This window comes from Varanus komodoensis, unplaced genomic scaffold, assembly GCF_004798865.1.
Source record: "Varanus komodoensis strain SLA01 unplaced genomic scaffold, ASM479886v1 scaffold26, whole genome shotgun sequence".
Classification (NCBI taxonomy): domain Eukaryota; kingdom Metazoa; phylum Chordata; class Lepidosauria; order Squamata; family Varanidae; genus Varanus; species Varanus komodoensis.
The window spans coordinates 5888341-5911764 of record NW_025335684.1 but is presented as its reverse complement, the minus strand read 5'-3'; the positions used below and the strand labels follow the sequence as shown (position 1 = coordinate 5911764).

The window sequence follows — 23424 nt, the reverse complement described above, 5'->3', positions numbered from 1 at the left end:
GAGAGGAAGTGCAACTTAAAAAAATCTGAATTGACTCAAGTGCCTTAGGATGTAATCCTGTGCATGACGAATCCTGCGGCTCCCAACATTCCCTAGCCAGTCTGCTTCTAAACTCCTGACCAGCAAAACTGTCACACCACTTCACCTATGCTTTAAATGTAGGATTTAAATGTAGGATTTCAAAATACCCAAAAAATCCAAAGTGTCACAACTTTGCATGTCACTTTTTCATTTGGTGTAGAAATGTGTACTGGGGAGAGAGTGGGACCACGCTTCTTGTCCTGATCCTTCATGAACTCACGGTATTATCTACATTTGAGACTACACATAGAAACAGAGCAAGTCAGAAGGGGTCTCCTGGGCCATCTACTCTGACCCCCAGTTCCAGCTGGCTCCGCCCATGACATGCCTACACAAATAATCTCACAGGTAAGGATGCTGCTCGCAGTCACAACCCAGTCCCTTTTTCCACACTTCTATTTCTACAAAAAAGTAATATTTCTGCTGGAGCGTTTCTACAGTACAAAGAATTTAGAATCTCAGCTTTCAACAAACTGAATTTCTTCTTTCACCAAAACAACATATGCCAAGATCCTGGCATGTTGCTTTAAATAGCAAAACCACTGGATTTTATTTCAGCTATTAAATATGATGCTATATACACCTCTCCTATGGATATAAACTCACAGTTTTAAAAAAAAAAAATCTGATTTGTAGTAAGACATCAAAGTAAGGAGCTTCTTTTCCTCATGTTGATTTACCATGTTTAGATTCCTCACAACTACAGTTTCTCCCAGCTCCTTTGCATACTGAATAAATTATGAAAGCAAGTACATACATAAATACTGGGAAATCACCTGGTCCAGATGGATTTCCAAATGAGTGGTATAAAACATTTTCCAACCTGTTAGTTCCAGAGCTTTATCATCTTTTACGCCCATATCTTTGAATTGGACTCCCTTTCTTCATTGTTAAATGATGCATATGTTACATTGATTTTTAAGCCTGGCAAGCTTCACATTTACTGCACTGCTGACCTATTTCATTAATGTAGAGACTAAAACATTAACTTCAAAAATTGCAACAAGTTATTACAACACTGGTTTGAGCAAATCACATGGATTTTATTAATCAGAGAAGGGGGCTCGCAGATTATTTGTCTGATAGCTTTCAGTACTCATAAAACACATCAGGTTCCCATTGTTTCTTCAAGACAGTGAAAAGACCTCTAAAAATGCATTGGAAATTTATTTTTGCCATGCTGTGTAATTTCAGCTTTTCTGTAGAATTTTCAGATTTGGGCAGAATTTTACATTCAACTCCAAGAGCTAAAATTATGAGAAATGATCTCTTCTCATCGTTCATTTGGGAAAATTAACCAATAGGGATGTTCACTTTCTCCATTAACATATATTTGGGGCCTCTGGCATGTGACTCACGTTTCAAGGTAAATAATGAAAGATCATCTGTTCCAGCTTTGATGAAGTTAATACTTTTGCTACTATGTCTCTCTGTTCAATTAACTCAAAGTCTGAAGTGATTATGATTGGAGATACAGTATCTCATAGATTTTCAATGGCAATTTCAATGGTGCCTAGATCTTATTACTCATTCCCAGAGATATTGCAAATGATCAAGCTAAATTTGATGATGATTAATGAGATCTCATGGGATATTGATGGCAACAACTATTATTATTTTCATTCCTATAATACCCCACAGTTGAAGCTGTTTAGATAGATGGGTATCTTTAAAATTGAGTCTGTGTGGTAAATACACCTAAGATGAATATCACACCTCTAGCTATGTTATACATAGGATTTCGCTACTTAGACTTGGCAAATACTTTTAAAAACTCAATGCTTGGCTTTATAGGCCTGGGTGAGGGTCCGCCTGGTCACAAAATCCTTGAAAGAAATGCAACTTCCAAGTTAGAGAAGGGAGATTTGGTTTTCCAGATCTTGCTCTGAAACTGGGCCTATTTGTTGACCTGTAATATATTTTGGTCTTTTCCATTAAATGAGATTTTCAATTTCAAAATCTTCCTCTCTGACTCCTCTCTCCAAATGCATGGTATTAGATTCTTGGCACATCAAAATGGGCAGAGCTCTGCCTACATTTATGGCCATTACAGTTCTGTGCGTATAATGCCTTACCAATGAATGTCAAACCATTTTCTCATGCTGAATTGACTCTTTGGTGAAATTTCAATTTAAAAAATCAGAGAAGAGGTGTTGTTCAACTAGGAATCAAGTAACCACAGGAATAGCTGTTGACAAATTTCAAGTGTTCGACAGATCACAAGTCAGTTTTTCCTAGACAATATTGTAAGTAGCCATGACTAATGTAGTTCAGACATAACTTTTCCATCCTATGAGCCTCATTATCTTCTCTTTCTTTTTTAAAATCTCTCTAGCCGTGACATGAAGAATGGGATTGGGAGTATATCACCAGGGTAGTCATATAGAGAAAGCAGGAATTTGACTTTTCTGCTGCCCATGGGATGGGCTCCACCACCAAAAGGATTTTCCAGACCTCAAGGATAAGTCAGCAAGATCTTCCATGACTGAAATTGCGTTAGATTTAGCTGGAGATAGTCCCCAGAGCACATCTATCACAGACTTCAAGAGGCATAAGTGTTCTAACAGCACATTTCAATGATTAGTTAAGAAGCTACAGCCTTCTGTTCACCACATCTAATAATCGAGGAGCAAAGAGAGTGATACAGTATAGAGAAGTCTGACATTTATGGAGTGTGCAAGCTGGTTGTGAGTTACAACCAGGGCATGGCAAGATGGCAGTTCCTCCAAGTATAGTACCTCCGCTACTCCTCAGAAGGCCACAAATGTCAGGTTAAAATGCTGGCATCACCAGTCTGATCTTCAACCTGCTTTCCGAATTGCTTGGCTTTTCTTAAAGATTTCTAGGGACAGCAGATGTTTAAATTGGCTTATAATGCAAATCAAAAGTGTAATGTAGAGAACAATTTAAAGCTAATCCAGCAGTCAACCAAAACAAACAAGAGAGAAGCAATGGTTCATTAGTCTAAACAGAAAGGTTTGAAGTCAACATATGAAAGAACGTAAGTGAACAGGCCTAGCCAAGGGTGTTTTGGCAAGGAGTTCCATTAGAACAGCATGACCACTAAGAAGGATTTATTCCTGGTCTTCTGAGGTCAAGTGGCTAGCTACAAGTAGATCTAGAAAATGACATTTCTTGGTGACTGAGATTCCACAGTCCACTTAGGGATCCTTCAAATTCTCTGGTTTCAACACACTGTTTATGGAGATCCAAGGAGACTACCTCAAGCAAAGTCAGCAATACACACCTGATTAAGCTCCTGGTAAAATAATATTCTCAACTTTGAAAGCCCCAAACAGATCGGGTGTCAGTTATTTGAACAATCATCACCACCCAAATAATTATGCTACAGCCTAAGGTTTCTGCTAATAGAACTGGCCAGTAAGCACGGACAAGAGAAAGAAGCTTCTCTGTGGGCCCTAGAACTGTGGAAATTCCTTTATATTTAGGAGCCTAAATAGGCAGCTTTTAAAGAGATTGTAGGTAGTGCATACTACAAACCATCTCTTAAAATAGTCTGTATGTTTGCTAATGTTACAACCTTGCCTTTGCATCTTCCCTTGCCTTTGTTTGTGCACCACTTTGTGAGAATGAAGAGTATTCAAGGAGGAGCTGTGGTGAAGGGTAAATGTTCAGTCCCATCTCATGCTCATTCCTTCTTTGGAAACATGGATCTTGCCTCTATCATCTATTTCTTGGCAAACTCAAGGAATTGCTATTGGAATGGAATTCAGCATGCCAAGCCTACAGAACAGCCTCTCAGTCTCAAAGATGCCTGCCACTGGCACATGCTGAGGGTCCTGTTATACAGCCTGAGACCTGCAGCTTCAGGAACCTTTCCAAAACAGGAGCCATATTGAAATGATCAAGGGCTAACTTGACAAAGAAACAAATCCTTCAGCCACAGATTGGCTGTTATTGGGCAGATCAAATAAAATAATAACCAGGGAGAGCTCTTGAAAATCATCTGATGCAGTTCATGATAGGAAAAGTGGCTCTTAAACGCATAGCCAGACCGCTGTGTATCAGGTCTAGAGAAAAGTAGCTGAAGAGGGCAGAAAGGCTTGAGATCCATACAGGGACTGATGGAAAGCCTTTGGGAGATGGATTTCATCTCTAGGCCTCCAGTTGCCAGTACATGTAAAGATTCCATTTTGCTGCTAAAGCTACACAATTTGGTGTCTTCAGTTTCGTCAGGTCTCCATGGAAACCAATGTTAGCTCAGCAAAAGTCGCTAAGTGCTTCAAAAATATTTTCAGATCATTCTGAGATGCATGTGCAGTTAACCACAGTTACTGTTGTGTTAGGGTGGGGGGAATGATCAAATGGTTTTCCTTATGAAGACAATATCAAGTGCAACTCCAGGCCATTGCTTTAAAAATATTTTCGTCTAGCACTTTAAGCAAACACATATGAAAACATTTGTTCCTCTACCCTCTGCCAGCAGGATTTATTTGCATAAGCCATTAAGACTTAGACACACTGATTTAAATTCAAAACATTTGTATTTAAGTTTTCCACAATATTAGTGTCCCAGGTGGCTTGAATCAAAGCACTGGAACAAAATACCTTGACCCACTGGGTAGGAACTGAGGGCAAGTGGTGACATCAACAGTCTCCCAATCTCCAAACAAGGGATGGGATAACACAGAAAGCAGGAAAGAGAGAATGTAGTATGGAGTCCTGCAAATTCCCAGACTTATTGGGGAATAAGCTTTTAAAATCAGGAACTCAAATCAGGAATCTTAGAATGATGCCAATTAAAAAAAAAAAAACCAGAGAAGAAAAAAGTTGTATCATGAGGGCTGATACTTAGCAGGTTTTGAATGAGAAAATTAGCACTGACATCTGATTGAAAAGGAAAAAATTATCAAATCTATTTATCTGTTTAAAATGTTTGCATGCTGCCCAATTGTGCCACAGCACCTCTGGGCAGATCACAGTCATGAGACAAAACACAATAAAAACTCCTTGCAACACTTGAAAATACAATGCTAATAAAATATAATCCATTTTAAATTTATATGAATTTGTATATGATGAGAGTCTTGAAGTATACTTTTTTCTAAATGCTAAATGTGCTATAACTGGCACCATTTAAAAAGAGGCACTCTTTCCTATTTGAGAGTGACAAGAGAATGCCTCTTCACACTGCACACCAAGATTAGAAAAAACATCTAACACTAAGAATACATTTTAAAAGGCAGCATAACATTTTGCCCCAACAACCATCCACCGCTATTCTTCTTGTTCCTATTTATATTTGTATTATGCATATCTGCTTCTGAACTACACTTATGATTAGTATTTTCATTAGCTAGTTTAATTAGTTAAATCTACCCTAGTCCCTGCAATTGACAAAATCCCATAGCTGATCAAAAGAAACACTCCCAACTTCCACCATATTTTTGTGATCTTCCACTGGTTTCATTTCACCTCATGCTGTTTCCTAACTTCTTACAAGTTTACTTCATTTAAAATATGCAAAGCCCTCTTACACCAAGTTGTTCAGCACTGGCTCTACTAGCCTAAGAATACTTAGTTGATGCCTAGAATTCTCTTTATACTCTCAGTTGTGAAGATGAACAAAAATGAGAGATCCTAGTGTGGTCACAAACTGGAGCCAAAGCTTCTCCACTATACTATATATAAATTTGGTATAGTTAGTACATACCAAGTACACTATGCAGAATGTTGCATGAATAGGCCACATGCTGCTCCATGCTAACCTACTAACACTGAAATAGCAGCCTTAAATTCTCATTAAATCTTAATTCAGAGTAACAATACAAAAAGATAAAACCTGTTCTGATAGAATAATGTACAATACTATTTTAAGGAGTTGCTTTTTGTTTTGTTATAATCCATGTACTACAATAAACTTTCTCAAAAGTAGTTTTTCTGAGAAGGACCTTTCTGAGCAGAACAGTAATTGAGGGCAAGTGTCCTATGTTAAGCTATGTGTTTAACTGATAAGCAGCTCATCATATTGCCTGCTGAAAAAGACAGTATGCCCTGAAATGCCCTGAGGACTCTTCTGCAAGGTGGTTGTGGCACAGGTAATTGCTATTAAAACATGTTTTACGACTTTTTAATGAATGTATTTTAATGGATACAGCATGAATGCAAGCATGAACGAAGTGTAAGTAAAATATCTGATGCTATAGACAGATAATTCAAGCTTCTTGATTCCACTGAAGCCTTTTTAAGATATATATATCTACAGTAAGAGGGCTATATATGAATATATATTAATGAATGAATGAAATAGGACATTTTCATAGGCATTGATAAGAGAAGATGACATACTGTTTGCTGAATTCTACCAGGCTGAGCATCTGACAAGTCTGGGAAGGTTAGGCAGTAGATGGAAAGTTTATAACTAACAAAGTAAATACATGACAGTCAAAATCCATTTTTTAAGAATTGTATACCAACAAGGAGGTCTAGATGCAAATGTCTACCTCAAACAAAATATAGCAATGTTAAAATTATATAGATAATATATGCATTAATACAGGCCTATTTGGGAAATTCTCCAGGTGAATTAAAAACAGGTTTACCTTCTTTATGGGTAAAAGGGATTGGGCATTTTAAAAAGATGATTTTCCAGTATAAATCAGCACAGAACATTTGCCTTCAAGCAGGAAATTGAATCATTTAATTAAAAATATTCCATTCAGGATCCAATTGAATTAAGAGGTGACATCTGCTGTCAAAATAAAGGGACAACCTCTCTAACTTTAATCCTCAAGTATATCAACGTTTTCCCATGATTTTTAAAGGGCTCTGCGACATATTGAAATGGAGAGCATAAAAGTCCACTTCTCTTTCTCCCATTTTACACCATTCATTTTCCCACTGCATTTAGAAAGCAGGAAGCTTCATGCCATACTACTTTGCCAATAGCCTCAATTAATTATGATCCAGACTACAGGATAACTTCAGACCATAAGGTTACTAGAAAAACAGAATGATTTATAGGAAATTTCTTCTACAGTCAATGGAGACAAGCTGTCTGGCTTCATCCGATCTAAATGCAGTATTTTCCATGTTGCAAAAAATAATGGAACTTATTTAACAAGCAGTAAACAAGCAGCTATAGTGCAAGAGCCGAGGATGATTACTTACCTAGGTTGTGTCGCTTTGCCTTTGCGTGCTCGTGAATGTGTTTCTTTGTAAAACAGCCAAAGAAGACACAGTACAGGCAAGAATGAAGTCTGTTGAGGTGGGCACCACACATATGACAGATGCACGACTTTGCCTGAAAGAGAAGGAGAATGCTCATTACAAACAGCAAATACTGTATCATAGAAATTAGTCCACCCTCCAGCTAGGATTGTGGATTCTAATGTAAAAGACATCTGTTTCTGCCTTCCAATATTAAAAAGAGCCAGACAAAGCTAGAACTGACTTTTCTGTTCAGCAGGGATAGAGGCAACAATTCTGCATGTTTGCCCACTGACACACTAGATATTCAAGTCCATAATACTTCTGATATACCATTGTTCCTGATGATACAGGGACAAATACAAAATGATACTCAACTACCATACTATCAGTTAGAGGCCTGCTTTGCTTGTCAGTCAGCTCCTTTCTGTCAACAACCAATCTGAAAAAGATTGCATATACATTCCCCCGTCTAGTGTTTAATGCATAGAGGAGAAATACTGTCCACTGTACCAAGATGAAAGCCAGCTCTGGCTTATTTAACTTGCAAAAGTCAGACAAACAAGTCCAAGATTATGTTATATATGTAGTCTTCAGTTAATCAGCTACGGACTTTCTGTGCTCCAATGAATTGCTGAATTCATTAAAGAAACCTCCAGTTATTAAAATTAATCCTAACCCTGAGCAAATGCAAATTTAATTACACAAAAAGTCCCAAGTACCTCTCTCTATATAAGATCAGTATTAGTTTAAAAGCCAAATATGACTATTACACCCTTTACTAGGAGGGACACATGCAGAGGAACAATTTCCATGGCAAACAACAACACTAACCTAGAAAATGAAAAAAAAAAAACTTTTTTTTAATGTACATGCATTCTTTTCAATATCGGAGTTACAACAAGCAGGAAACAAATGGAAAGGCAGAGACTCCGAATTTTGAACTTGTGTTTGAATGTTTTAGAGGAGGATCAGCAGGGGAACATGGATTGCCATCTAGTATAAAATTCTCTTGATTGTAGCAAAACTACAATCACTAGTTTCGCTACTGAAAGAAGTATCTTATTAGAATAATATGAAAACATAGAAACATATAAAAGCCATGCTGGCCAGACCAACGGTCCACCTAATCCAGCATGCTGCACACACAGTGGCAACCATCTGCTCACAGGATCGCTCGAGAAGGACAAGTGCAAGAGCCCCACCTGCCTAAACTCCTCATCAACCGGCACATGCAGGCATGCCACCTCTGGTGAAGCAGGCAGCACATAGCCATTAAAGCCAGAAGCCGCAAATACTCTCCATGTACCTGTCCAGTAGTTGTTTTTTTTAAAGATTTGTGGTCATCACTACTTCCCGTGGCAGTGCATTCCATAGTTTAACTATACGTTAAATAAAGAAATAACCTCACATACACTGAATTCTTAATACAATGCATGAGGAAAAACAACTTTCTATACATTGTAATAGGACATGTGCTCATATTTATCTTCAAATTAGTCAAATATTAATTATGATGTGCAGGCACATGTGAAGAGGGAGGAATGGATGTTGTGTATCCAAACACATTATATCCACATAGCCATGCAATTCATCTGTAGAAGCCAGACCCCTGCTTACAGGGTTAAAGTAGTTTTTACCTCCACTGCAATACTGTCCCAGCACAGAACCTTTTTTTTACTTCTCCATAAGTAAATGTGCCCCTTGTATTTTTGTCTCTAGAATAAGGAGTGAATCAAGCTTAGCCTCCTCTTAATTGTGTCACAGCCTAGTGAGTTCAACGAAACTGAGACAGTCCCGATCTGCATGCTATTTCTCCAGTTTCCTTATCTTGGTGTAATGCTAGAACCCTGGGAACCTTTTCTATAATAATCTGCTACTTTATAAAGGACATCCAGTGTACTGAAAATCCTTGTGCCCTAGCTTCAAGTACAACAGAATTGTATCATCCTAATCGCACTTCCATTTGACTTTTATCGGAAGCTCATTAAGATAAAAAGAAGTCAGAAAGAAGGGACCTGGCAACCACAAGGTGGCTTGTGAATCACAAGGTAGGGGTGTTAAATACATATAGAGTTGCTAATCCTGACAGTTACCATTAAAACTCACTAAACTGAGGTTTCAGAGGAAGTCTGTATATTTGTAACACAGAACATAGAAATGGAAACATTCTCAGCTGTTGATAAACACCAGTGCACTTCAGTGGTTTAATCATCCAGAGGATACCATACAATCAAAATGCTGTTCAGGAGATTTCAAGCACACCAACAAGATACCACTGGCTGCATTTTGCACCAGGGCATTAACCTCAACCATTCTTGTAGCCCTTGTAGCCCGTTAAATGTGGTAGAATTGCAGCACAATCCTATGCTCACGTACCCTGAAAAAAGTCCCTCTTGATTCAGTGGGGCTTGCCTTTAACACAAGTTCACTTGGGATTTTAACATGAAGACGCTTTCTAAAAAAAATCAGCTAAAAGCTATTTTTGCAATACAAGCAAATCTAACAAATGCAATTGAGGATAAACTCTCCTAGACTGGTGGCCATCATTAGATGTATGGAGAATTTCATACAGTACATATGGCATGTATATCAGGGTGGGGAGATTTGTAAAGTGAGGACAGAAGGAAATTTAATGGGAAAAAGTGATGATCACATTATTAACAGTGGTCATTCACAGTGCATTTGTTACTGACAACATAAACATCCTGGCACTCAGCAAACCAATTAACACATGAGTTAACACTCTCCCAATGCATAGCAAAAGCAGAATTATGTCTACTGAAAGTAAGCATAATTTGTATTAGTACTGGAAATTAGCTTTTTGCGGGACAGATTGTTTAAAGAATACAATACATGAAGTACAACAATATCTGAATTAAAACATTAGAAAAGTTTGAGCATAATAAAAACAAGAATGAATGTTTATGTGTAACTGAAGACTATAAGCCTACAGAGGCTGTTGGCTCTCCGCATGTAAGGTTTCACTGTACACTACTAGAAGAATTCTGTCCTTCTTGACAAGACTGGCGCCGGGAATATTTTTGTTATGTGGTAGATATACTGGAAAATAGTTACATGGACCAACGCACTTAAATTAGATACGATTTGATTTGCTGTATTTGCCAAAAAAAAAAAAAAAACCTCTCCAGAGGAGTTTCCAATATTGGTACTAAATTTCAATTCTGAAATTGAAGCACGAAGCTTTTCTAAAATTGTGCCAATATATAAAGCAAAAGACATACACAGAAGAAACGGTTCCTGCCACTAAGTATAACCCTGAACTGCTAGAATGCAGGCATAGTGTGGGCTAAACTACAGACAAGTGGGAGAGTAATTATCTCAAATATCTGTTTTGATGAACACAAATGCACCTGATTTACCTCAGAGGAACAATCAGTCATCTTCAACATAGGCTCGAATTTCATGATTAGCTCTCAATGATGGAAAAATTTCTCCAGGGTGTTAGAAACTGCAAACACTTGGTTTTAAAAACTCAGTAAACCAGCTCCTCTAGGAATGAAATGGGTTAAGAACCCTTGATATTGCATGAACACGAACACACACACACACACAGAATATACCTAAGTAGCTGCAACCCTATGTACTCAAAAGGAAACTCCCCTTTCTTTACAAGACGAGAGTAGGATGGAAAATTGTTTCAGATTGCAAATTGCTCTCCATTCAGAACCTTGTTCAATACACACACACAGGCACATCCATGTGCTGATTTTATCCTTTTCCTGCAATGCACCACTGCAGTAGCCAATTTCACATGAGAACAAGATGATTGCGAATACCGCAGTAGTGTGTTCTAAGATAGAGTATAAAAATCTATTACTTTACCTCATCATTCCCCTGTGTCAGCAAATCGTGAAAATGTTTTTAAACATCCTATTAGGTAATGCATTGATCTAATCTTCAGGGACACGTGACTTGAGAAGTAATGCAGCAGGCACGCCAAGCAGCCTGGCCTACCTGATACTCTATGTGCAGTTTTTTATTCAGTGCTATCCATGATACCAATAAGTTATTTGCAAGGCAAGATCACACACGGAACAGAATTATTATTTCTAAGGGACGGGTGAGGGCAAGGTATGCTCTTGGGGAACCTACCATGTTACTTTGAAGGAAATACTCTAAGCAACATCTTTTCAGCAAGAAGAACTTAAGGGAAATATAGGTCAAAGCTTCAGAACTCACTGGATCTTATTTAGGCAAGCAGAGACTTCAGTTCTGTTTTGTTTAAGCACTGTAAGCTGTCCATAGGAAATATGAACTTAATTAGACCACATCAAAGTCAGAGCAATTCCGCTAGCAGGAAAGATAGCTGCAATACAGATTCTCTACCCAATGATTTATTTATGCAATACCGAAAAGTAAAAAAGAGGGTATAGAAGCTCCCTCCCTATGCTGCCGTTGCTGCTTTTTCAAAAAGAAAAAAAAATTAAGGGCATTTTATGCCATATGTTAAAATAAGGTCTGGGTCACTAGCCATTTATAAGAAATAGTGTCCCAATTTCCTAGCCCTTAGATGATGTCAAAAAGTTAACACAGTTCCAATGCTTGCTGTTTCTGTGCATTCAGAGACAGAAAAGATTAAATAGGCTGTTTGGCAAGTTTATTGCCATTGCTATAGAGAAAAGCAAGACACTGGAGCAACTGACACATGCAACTACTTATACTGCTGCAATGAAAATGAAATAGCAAATGCCTGACTTGGACAGCTTTAAAAAATGGATTTTAAAATCAGGGAGAATAAAGTAATAGATGGCTCCTGCTCATGATGGCTATATTGACCCTGCACACCAGTTGCAGGGGAACAGGTCAGTACTACTATACCCATCTTCAGCTTATGGGTGTAACATAGGCATCTGGCTGGCTGCTGTGGGAACTGAATACTGGGCTACACAGGCTTTCAGGCTGCCCGTGTGTGTGTGTGTGTGTGTGTGTGTGTGTGTGTGTGTACTGGTCACAGGTGCATCCTCAGTCATACAAACTAGAGGCTGCACATTGGCTGCCCTGAACAATTTCATGTTCAACCCTTTGAAGCCTCTGAAAGAGACTTTATAAAATGTACAGGGGGCATAGCCCACCTAATTTACTGACGCACCACACATAAGCATGCACACACGCATGCATGCCACATGAAGAGGAGAAGCACCAGATTAATGGTGGCGGTCCCCCGGAATTTCACCCACAGCAATAAATGGATGCAGCTGCTTCAGTCGCTAGAGATGCTATCCACATCTGCTGATCATGTATGCCTAGTTTCTAGTTCCATATTAGAAGTGGCACATGCACTGCACAGTAATGAGCAGGTCATTCCCCATTCGTTTTTTTGGGGGGTGGGGGGGCAGACTTAGACAAGACCTTAGATGCAGTCTTTTTATCAGAGCTTAGCAAGTTACAAGAGTATAAATCAAAGTAACACTCCGTACAAGCTGAAGGAGAGCATCTGCTTGTATGAAGAGTTAAAATATCTTGAAATAGCTTTTCCAGAAAAGATTCTGACCCCACCCTATGAGCAGCCTGTTCTTCTTGAGGGCGATATGGCGGACACATTGGACACTTAATTGGTTTGTCTGCTTCACCTGTCATCCCTACACAGGGTCAAGGAACTCTCTAGAACTCTTCCCCATCCGGTTCTGAAATGTCTTCTGCCTTTTCCAAGGCAGCCTGGTGCACTGTCTGAGGATCTTCACAGGTAGCCCTGAAACTGCAAAGTCATCTCCTCTCCTCTGTCCCTCCACCTCCTCCTCAGAATCTGGGCAGACTGTAATGTGCACAAGCTGGGCCCTTCCCTATACACACAAAGGTTACTTGGCTGTTCCACTTCAAACGGTACATAGGATATTTGCCTTAACACTAGTCTCAAAAACTGTTCAAAGGGAAAGGATACAAGAGATGAAGAAATTACACATTTTATTGCATTTATACCCTGTCTTTTTACTCTCATTAGGAATGCAAAGGAGTCTACAGAGCCCTCTTCTCCATTTGAGCCAAAGTCGCCTAGTGAGTTTCATGTCCAACTAGGGACTAGAACCTGGATCTCCCAAGCCCCAATCCAACACTTTAGTCATTGCCCACACAATATGTTCACAAAATAATCAGGAGTCTTAAAAGACACCCTACTAGGAATCTCGGGCAACAACAGAAAGGATTTTGCATGATAGGGTTAGGGTGATCTTAGTACAGGATCATGCATAAGAGAAATACTTCCTTCCTGATGAAATAGCTCTCAGTTTTAGGTAATTATCCATCCAAACTAAGCATCTACTCAACAAGAAAATAACTAGTCAGCCAAAAACCATTCCAATGAGATATGTGGCAATGATGATGGCAAGCAGTGTCTTCACCTAAATTGGAGACTAGATATTACTAGTTCTCCTGTACTGGATTCTAAATTCCAAGAGAAAATTCATAGCACGAGAAACATTTCAGCCAATACAGTACAGGCTAAATATTTTATGCTTTACATCCCTCTTGCATTATCTCCACATTCTCTCTTCTACTTGACAGTGATTATTTAATGACACCCCCAGAAATTAGTAAATTATAGTGGGGTTTTTTATTTATGGACATTGTATGTTAAATTACAAAGCATAGCTTAGTTAAACAAAACAAAAATATAAATTCTGTAAGTACCAGCTGGGATTAATGGCTAAGAAGAATTCCAAGCAAAACATTTCTTTATCATCCTTTCTCAACTTAATGCCCTCCCACAAATGTCTGACTACAATTCCCAGCATTCCAAGGCCTGCGGAAGATTGGGGGAAGCTGTACTAAGCATTAACATCTTTAACACTGCAGTTTCATTGTGAATTATTTGATTCCCTGCAGATTTTATTTCTACTTCAACTAGGGAAAGACAATTAAATCACTACACTGCACTGACAGAAGTAAAAGCCAAGACATCCTCAGAAACATACAGCTTATTACATGAGAAAAGAGCAAGGAAAAGCAGAAAGCACACTGAAATTTTCTACTTATCCAAAAACCATTTTAAGGTTGCTTTAGAAATGATTTCATGAAGCGCAACTGCAGTGACCACAAATTCTCAAAAACCAAGTGGCATTTCAAATAAAGCAATGGATGAAAATGACTGCATTGTTTTGGCATCAGAAAGTCGAGAATGCATGTCTGCCCATTTTACATTATGAATAGTTTCATGTTCGGAATGTCTGCAGAGGACTCCCATGCATTTTTAAAGCATTTCCGCACAGCAGGACCAAGTGAATGAACGAATGATCCAAGGCTATCTTATGCGGCAACACTACTGAAGCTAAGCAGACGTGGACCAGACCCACATGCACTAGTTCACTCCACCACTTTGGGATAAAGCAGCATGCAAGCGGGCTGTATTTCCCAATATTTTCCTGGAAAAAAGGGTGGGTGGACAGAAAGACAGGGTTAGATATATAACCCACATATTTTCTCCCTGCAGTGTAAGTGTATGGAGAGAAACAGGTTTGCACTGAAGATTTGTCTCAAGAGAGTTTTCTCAGTGGAAATTAACAAATTGATCGGCTTGAACATTTCATTTTCACGGCTTTTCTAATATGCTTGTGCCCACTGGTCCAGTTAATGGTTTTTATCACACTTGTATCTCACTCATTCTCCAAGCACCTCGGAGCCGATTTCACAGGAAGTTTCTTTTTTATTCTCAGAGCCATCTCATGGGACAAATAATGCTGAAGCACAATGACCACTCCGGTGTCACCTAGTGGGCCTCATCACTGAGCAGGGATCTGCTCCCTCTTAAGTACCGCAACTGAAGTCCAAATGTGACACTGAAAACAATCTCACCCGAACATACACACAGTCAATCCAAAGGCAAAATACATGTATTACAGGGGAAATTATTCCAAGAAGACTTTGGCATTCTGCTCAGAAGGAAGGAGATGGGTGACTGTCTTGGAACTCTTCTGCAAAATGAACCTCCCCTGTAATAAGCTGTTAACTATGACTCTAACACATCATACTATTTTGGTTTTTCCAAACTTTCCAGATAAGCCTTACCTCAAGTTTAACTAAATGAAAGGAGGATTAAGTTCCAGAGAGAGGAAGCATGCAGAACAAAGTGCTAAACTTGTATTTTATTCAGTTGCATAAGGCAGCTTTTCTAACCACTTCTAAAGATAAAAATCTGTGCTTCAAATGGAATTACAAAGAGATATTTGAATACCTCAGTTGAAGGGAATACTGTTATAATTACTGTTCTTTCTTTGTCATCTCAGCACAACCTTCTGATATATTTCACTTACTTTTTTGACATAAATCACCACTAACAGAAAACTGTTGACAAATCCCCAAAGTAATGTTCAACTCCCTCATGGATGGTAGGGTAGGTTTAAAAAAAGATAAGGTTTTTTCCTCCTTAAGCAATCCATTTTAAAAATGCAGCATGTGAGATGGTTCTAGAAAGGCAGCTGCTACTCTTAGATTTAAAAAAAAGGGATAAAGAAAGTTGTCATCACGGATGCTGTCATACCCAGCTTATGTTGACGTAGGTAAGAGCTAAGCAAGGTTAAGAGAGAAGGGGGTAAAGGCAGTCCATAGTCAGCAAGAAGCAGAGTCTCCAAAATTGCTCAGACCAGCAAGCAAGCATAACATAGAAGTCTTGACAGGAATCTGAGAACCGGCATACTTCTTTTAGCCAAATAGTGGGAAGAAGCTTCCTAACACCATATGGCTATTCTCCCTGCTCTTCATTTTGGCCAAAGCTAGACTGAGGTACAGACTTATTATCCCCTCAAGATTACCAGTTCAAGATCCATATTTTGTAGTATGTTTTTATTTAAATAAAAAGTTTCAACCTAAAAAAAAAAATTCAACCTATTTATTTCTTGATTTTATTTTATATCAAATACACTTTAAGTAGTTCACACAAGAATTATTCAATTTATATTAATTCCCCACCTTTTTTAAGCTAATGAGACAGACCTCTGAAAACCACATTTTAATTCCAGTTCCATAACAGACACTGAAACCGTGAAAATCCAGCAGTGAAGAGTAAATGCAAGAAAGATGGAAAAAAGAAATATACCTAGAAATCTGAAATGAAGAAATATCCTACTTGATAAAAAAAATATTACTGAATAGGAAGGTATTACCAAAAGAAAGTACATTCTGAAGATATTTTAAAGTGTGGTGACAGGATATAAAACAGCCATGTCTCGACAGCAGTATTCTCTACCCTTTTTACATATATACCAGGGCACCCACCAATTATGATAAATGAAGAAGTCTGCCTTTGCTGCTGTTTGCTAAACATTATTCATGTATGCAGGAAAAATGATCCTTCAAATGATACTCACAGAGGAAAGGTAAGTCATGTGGCATATTTATTTTGTAAATATAATTTTTACTTTGCCTTAATAGCCATCTACCATAAACACACCATTTTTGATGTCTGTAGGTCTATGTTTATGGTGTTCAGGAACAATCAGGAATACACTTATGGAGCAGACTGTGCTCACAGTATGAGAGGGTATTATCTATAAAGTTGGCCAAGCAATAATCTTAAATAAAAAAAAAAATAGAATCATCATTCATGCAGTCACAAGTAAGCATGCATTTGGGGAGCATCCTGCTGAAAATTAGTACAAACTTAGAGGAAAGGTTCCTAATCCAAATGTTCCAAGGCAAAAGGTAGGGTATTCTGTATTTAAAGGCAAGAAGGCATTTCAAATGGTCCGGCTTCATTTTTAGGATAGGTATGCAAGATACACATACTAGAAGTTCCTTAAGTTACTTTAAAATCCTAATTTAAAGTTCCTTTAAATTACTTTAAAATATTTTCCAAAGTTATTGAGGAAATAAATCAAATCTGAGTAAAACTGACAGTTCATGATCCATAGCATACAAAACTGAATACAAGTTGTACTGAATTCACTTTCCAATAAGTAGGTTTAGGATCAGGGTATTAAAAGTACTGAACATGTGTATTTTTATCACCAGAGCACAATACTGCTAGTATAGCTACCATGCCCCACTTACACACACAAACCATGAACACAGTTACTCAAGAGAACAATATTAGCGTCTTCTACACATGTGAGATTTCAGAGTGAAATATGTATTGTAGCAGCTCATGATCAACAAACAAGAAATACCACTGAGAGTGCACACCTCACAAATTAGCAACATACAGTATTGTAACACTTAGCAGTTCACAAATTATTTACAACTGTGGGGAAGACAATAGCCCACAGGTGCTAGCGGAATTTCATTAACTTCCCACTGATTCTTTTAGACAAGAATGTCAGGACCTAGTTACTGTCACTTGTGTACACAAAGGAGATGAATGATTTTGGATCTTATCTGACATTGCTGGAAGGCATAACTGGGCCTCTACTACAGTGTACTGAGACCCAGTACCGATGCCTGTAGAAACTGCTCTGTACGTACTCCAAGTTCCAATTCCCGTATAAAGACATGGACAGACCTTTCACAATCTTTTTCTTTTTTTTTAGTTCTCAGTTACACAGATAATGTTGAAAATATAAAAGCAGTGATGCTACTTGCCCAACGTGAAAGTCTGCTATAGCTTGCATGTGCAATTGTTCGAAAACACAATGCTATGCAAGGGTTGTCAAATCATTTGAGCCTGGCAAGCATGGGTTATGCACAGGTTAAACATGGTCTGCTTTAGGTTTATGAAACAGTACTTTAATGACATCCCTCTCTAGGTAAAAGAGAAAACTGTGACAAATATATACATGACAAAGAGATACAAACCCCAGTTGTAAGAATGAAATAGCACAATATTTACTTAGTTGTAAATACCATAGTTTATGTGAAGTAGTATCAATGGGAAATGTGATTTAATCAGTGATTATTAGCTTTTTCTTTGCCAATTTAAATGAGTCTACCATGTTGAACACTAAGAGGAAGATCTATACTCAAAATGAAAAGAGCATGGATGAACTGACAATATGGAAGTCAGTACAGATTTCTACTTAATACGCTGGTTCAGATGCTACAATAAACTATGCTTTATGGCTGCAGCAATATTCTACTCTCCTAGTGTACCTAAAACAAGAGTGCAAATTTTCGCTTTACCATTAACTGTGATTTGCTTGCAGGAGGCCAACTTCAAACCATGAATTATGAAGCTGGCTTATTTTGTGCAAACCATGCTGAAGACTAACCACAGTTTAGGGCTTGGAAGTAAAGCCTAAACAATCTCAAAGCATCTGATTTCCTCCTGACAAGTGGGGGTAAGGGGAGCAAAAGAGCTCGAAGCTTGTTGCAACTTGCTCACATCATGATTCAAGATGGTTTATTGTGATGTCAAAACTATACTTATATATGCTGCCACACAACTACTTAGGTACACTAACTGCCTCTTAAAGCAAGCCAGAACTCAAAATAGGACCTTTTAAGCAAGCTTTTACACAAAGGTGGAAGCTGAAATGCAACAGTACAATCACGTTAAGTTGCAATTCTTGCCAAACAAGAATTCAGGTCTACCTTAGCACTATATACATTTCAGCCACATGTTTAATGTTTCTGCACGAAAACATTCTGGCATGGCAATTGCGGACCATCCAGGGAAGCCAGTGGTGTAAGCCATAGGTCCTCAAACTACGGCCCAGGGGCCAGATCCGGCCAGTCATGCCCATTTGGACTCGCCACACCCATGCACATGCCCACCACCACTGCCCACCTCACCCTGCACGTGGGGAGGCGGCAGTTTGCTCACTCGGTGAGCAAGCCGCTACCTCATGAGCTCGCCTCGCAGCGCGTGCCCGCCCCTGCCCGCACCTCGCCTCTCCTTGCCACACACCCGCACCTCGCCTCCCCTTGCTGTGCCTGCCCCCTCACGCCTCGCCTTGTCTCGCCACGTGCCCTGCCCCAGCACGCATGCCCACATGTGCTGCCCCCCCACACACACACACCACCGGCACCACCTTTCCAGCCTGCGCCCAGCACCGGCACCTTTCAACTGGCCGCCGGTGGAAAAGTTTGAGGACCCCTGGTATAAGCATTCAGATTTAAAAAAAACTATTTTCATTGAGAAATATGTAGTACTAATGAGGAACCGTCTTAAGTAGTTTAAGATCCCCTCTGTTTTGCAGAACAGACCTGAAAAGTTGTATTTGCCAAATATTAACATCCAGGTCTTATATATATTCCACAGAAATGAGGAATACTTTTTTGTTAAATTAATCCATATCTAAACATACAGCTATTCACATTACAGTGTTGAGTCCAAGGCCTAGAAAGCTCTTGTAATAGAAAGGACAAGGAAACAGCAGTTTGGCCGTGGAAGTACAAAGCAACAAGAATAGTAGTGGGAAGATTTACAAGTGTGACTTTGCCATGTGGCACAGAACCAGCACTTCTGGCTGGTCTCTACTTCACTCGCCTGAATAAGGCGGAGGGTTAAAGTGTTGGTTACAGCCAATGCATGGCCACATACCAGCTATCCTCAAATGGCAGACAGTCTACTTGGTATCACTGCCAACTTGCAAAGTGTCCAGCAGCCCTTAGGCTGTTACTTCTACAAGAAGTAAAGGAAACATCAGCAATGGCTGCTCCAAAACTAGAATGCAACACACAGTAACATGACTTAAGAAAATGAAAGACGTTCCATAAATAGCTATCCAGAAAGCTAGAGCAAGGTAAAAAGCATATGCAGACTTGTTAGCATTCTCCAGTTGAATCCAAAGAGAAACAAGTTCCTTTTATATTCTGCACACCTGCATGAAAACTATATAATTCAATCTAAATCTTTAAAAGACCGTTTTTGTTCAAAAGTAGTTAAGTCAGCTCATATTGCTCCAGAGCAAGTTCTCAGCTGATACATGGCCAATCCAAGCTAAAGGTCCAACAGTTAAGTCAGCAGATGTAGATTGTGTGGCCTGCACAGCCCTTTGTCCATTTTGCCTCCTGAGTTATTTCTTCCTTGACCTCCATGAGCTCAAACCCTTATCAGAAAATCAGAATTCTGTGACCACACAAAAGACAAGGGAGACTAAGAGCAGCATTTAGACTTCCATTAATACAAGTAAGCATCCTCAATCACTAATAAAAATCTGTTGGTGTAGAATGGCAGTATAATGGCAAACTCTCATGCATGTCTACTAAGAAGTAAGCCTCAATGCTGCTTACTTTCAAGTAAGCATGAACAGGATTGCAGCCAAGGAAATTCAGCTGTGAACCAAATGACCTAAGTTCTGCCTATCATAAACTCAGTTATCCGGTTCATACAACATGAAGGTTGTAGGTTAATTCACCCTCAAGAAGCTGTGTCATTTGCCAGCTGCCTTCATGAATATGCCACCTCCAACCAGTCTTGATAGGCATTGTTGTGATATGAGAAACTGGTCAACAAAAAATACCTGAGCACTACCTTGACATAATTCAGTCTGTTACAGTGTTAGGAGACGGGTTGTTTTGAGTGGGGGTTGCATATTCATAATGGTGGCATGCACTGCAGCACCACAGGGATAAATTAACACATGATGAGCTGACATATTATGAGAAATGGCCCAGTACTTCAGCTCAATACTTTCTCTGCATTAGTGTACCATAACCACATTCCGGGGAAAATATTGACCTAACTTTCAGAATTGCTGAGTGAAAGTGCTACGCATGTTTCATACAATTAGTAGCAGCAGCAAGAAATGCAGCAAACATGTAACAGCAGCAAGCATATTTCACCCAGAAAATCCTCAAGAAGTATGCAAGCAGCAAGCATTTAGAACAAAGTAGCAAAGTTGCAACAAAGTAACTAAAGCACAAAGCATTTGGACTTTTTTCTAGACAGTCCTGTAATTATTTCACTTGCAAGGCAGAACTGAAACAGAAAGTAGGTGCTAAATAAATATTTGCTTGGAAGCTCCCTACTTAAAAGCTAAAAAATAAATTCATAACCATAAACTTCCCTGGGTTCTTGATTCTTTCTTTCCAGAGGTAACATGAAGCATAAAAATGCACACTTTTCTAAAGGTCAACTGAAATTACGGTGTGACCATTTCTCAACTACTCTCCATTTTGGGTTCACACTGTCTCCATAACCCTAAAAAAACCACTAAAAATTACCCATTACTTTTCCGTATTTTATTTACTAATTTCACAAAATGATTTAGATGTTGTAAAAAAACTACCACACATATGTAACAGGAAGTGGGGTTAGGGTTTACTGCTGAATGCTGAGTCTATGGGTTGAAGGTCATGCTAGCAGCCTACAAATGCAATATTATAAGCTGTAGCTGCAAACCAGAAGCAGTGTGCATTTGCCATGCATTCCCACACTTAATTAACCATTAATTAATGGGTTAATTAGCCCATACCTGTCACCAAATGTTGCCATAATGTGCAAACCAGTCACTGTGTCATACTTCCAAGCAAGTGTGTCTGTCTCAGATTTTACCGTACCTTAGCAAGCCAAAACAGAAACCCATGGACAGACAAGCATACACATTGCTAACCTTGTTTGGATACTACAGTATCTCCTCCTGTCTGCCAAGGTACAGAATTCAACTATAACTTCATGACACAATATCATGAGGAGAAATGTATGAAAAGCCAGCAGTTTCCTCAGCCATTCTGGTAACATTATTTCAATCTACAAATGCTGAATCAGGTATGCTAGATGCAGCTAGTCCTGCTGCACTGACCGAACTATACATTGCAGCCCATGTCACAAAACAATAGAGAGACCAACTTTTCAGCACTACATGGAATATATGAGAGAGAGAGAGAGAGAGAGAGAGAGAGAGAGAGAGAGAGAGAGAGAACGAACATAAAGGGATTGATTAAAGAGTTTACAGAATACTGGGACACATGAGAGAAGGAAAGAAACCAAGTAGGTTAAGGCAGCTTGAGAGGGCTCAGAGGAAGGGAAAAGAGAAAAGACATGAAATATAATCACCAAAGATGACATGAAGATCAGTGTTTGCCCCATTCATCAGAATATCAAAGCATATGCAGAAAATTAGATTTAATATAAATTATTATAGCTCCTTACTGGGCAATGTAACAGGTTGCCTAGCAATCTCCTCCACCAAAGATATTTTAAGTAGCAACTAGGTAAACACTGAGGGGTAAAATAGAAATCTTGCAATACCAAAGACTGAATTAAGGAAAGCGTGAAGTCCTCAAAGTCATAAAACATGCATTAAAAGAGTCCTTAGTTCTAACTAAGCTGAGAAATATCATCACCAACACCAGTTTTAGGTTTCTTGCACTTACATGAACGAGTAGCTACAATTATGCTCAAATGAGAAACCATGCTGCTTTCATAAAAACAGATTCAGGGGAGAAATTGCTACAAAAGGTCACTGAATGATGGGAAAGCTCTCTTACATCTGGCTCAGTCCTGCCCAGTCTGGTGCTCTCCAGGTGTTTGGACCACTATTCCCATGATTCATGACCATCAGTCATGTGGGCTTGGTTAGACAGAAGTTAAATCATTTTGAGGGCACCATGATGGAGGGGCCTGATCTAGCTCTTCACAAGAACAGACACGAAAGAACATTCTTGTAACAGCTAAAGCCAATAATTCACCTACAAACAGTATGTGGCACACCTGTGAACCAAAGTCAAGAAAGGAAGACTAGGTTGAGTGGAGCAGGTCATGTTGCAGTATGTCAAATGCACATAAAACATACAGCTTGCCTTTTACATGTTGTGTGGGAAAGCCAACCTAATGATTCTTCATGATGAGCAAACGCCACTGGAACTCTGAATCACGGAGGAAGGCTTTAGGGGTATGGCACATAAACTTCCACGATGTAGCCCTATGATACTTCACTTGGATTTCTCGAATAAATGAAGGTTATTTAAAATATTTACATTATGCTTTCCTACACATTAGGCTTCATACAGTGGCTTAATTATAATTTATTTATTATTTATTTATTAAAACATTTTTATGCCGCCCCATTCGCCGAAGCCTCGGGGCGGCTCACATCACACTATATATAATATAAACACACTACAGGTAAAGATATAACACTGAAGCAAAATTAGGAAAGGAAGCAGTATAAGAGAATGCATAAGGAGTAATGATTTATGATCTTCCTTACCCTGCATTTTACAATTTTAACAAAGGTAGTATTGCTTGAAAAGGAATTTAGCAATTTAAGTGCCAATACTGAGGAAGTTCTGTTTTATATAACCACTCATCATACATCATCAATAAATGAATATGCAGCA

General features: G+C 38.9%; 1 protein-coding gene and 1 long non-coding RNA gene across 5 annotated transcripts in view; one reads left to right on the top strand and one right to left on the bottom strand.

The window, feature by feature from the left end:
- USP22 (ubiquitin specific peptidase 22) overlaps positions 1-23424 on the bottom strand; it is a 97862-nt gene that overhangs the window by 61821 nt on the left and 12617 nt on the right. For 3 of the 4 annotated variants that reach the window (XM_044433861.1, XM_044433862.1, XM_044433863.1), the window contains one exon: positions 7213-7345. In XM_044433861.1, the coding sequence (XP_044289796.1) occupies positions 7213-7345 (133 nt within the window). Of the gene's footprint in view, positions 1-6390; positions 6464-7212; positions 7346-23424 lie in introns of those variants that run through there. The other variant, XM_044433864.1, reaches the window with a different exon arrangement.
- On the top strand, positions 12194-18965 carry LOC123025276. The gene is made up of 2 exons (XR_006415092.1): positions 12194-16580; positions 18342-18965. It is a non-coding gene; the product is annotated as an uncharacterized LOC123025276 (long non-coding RNA).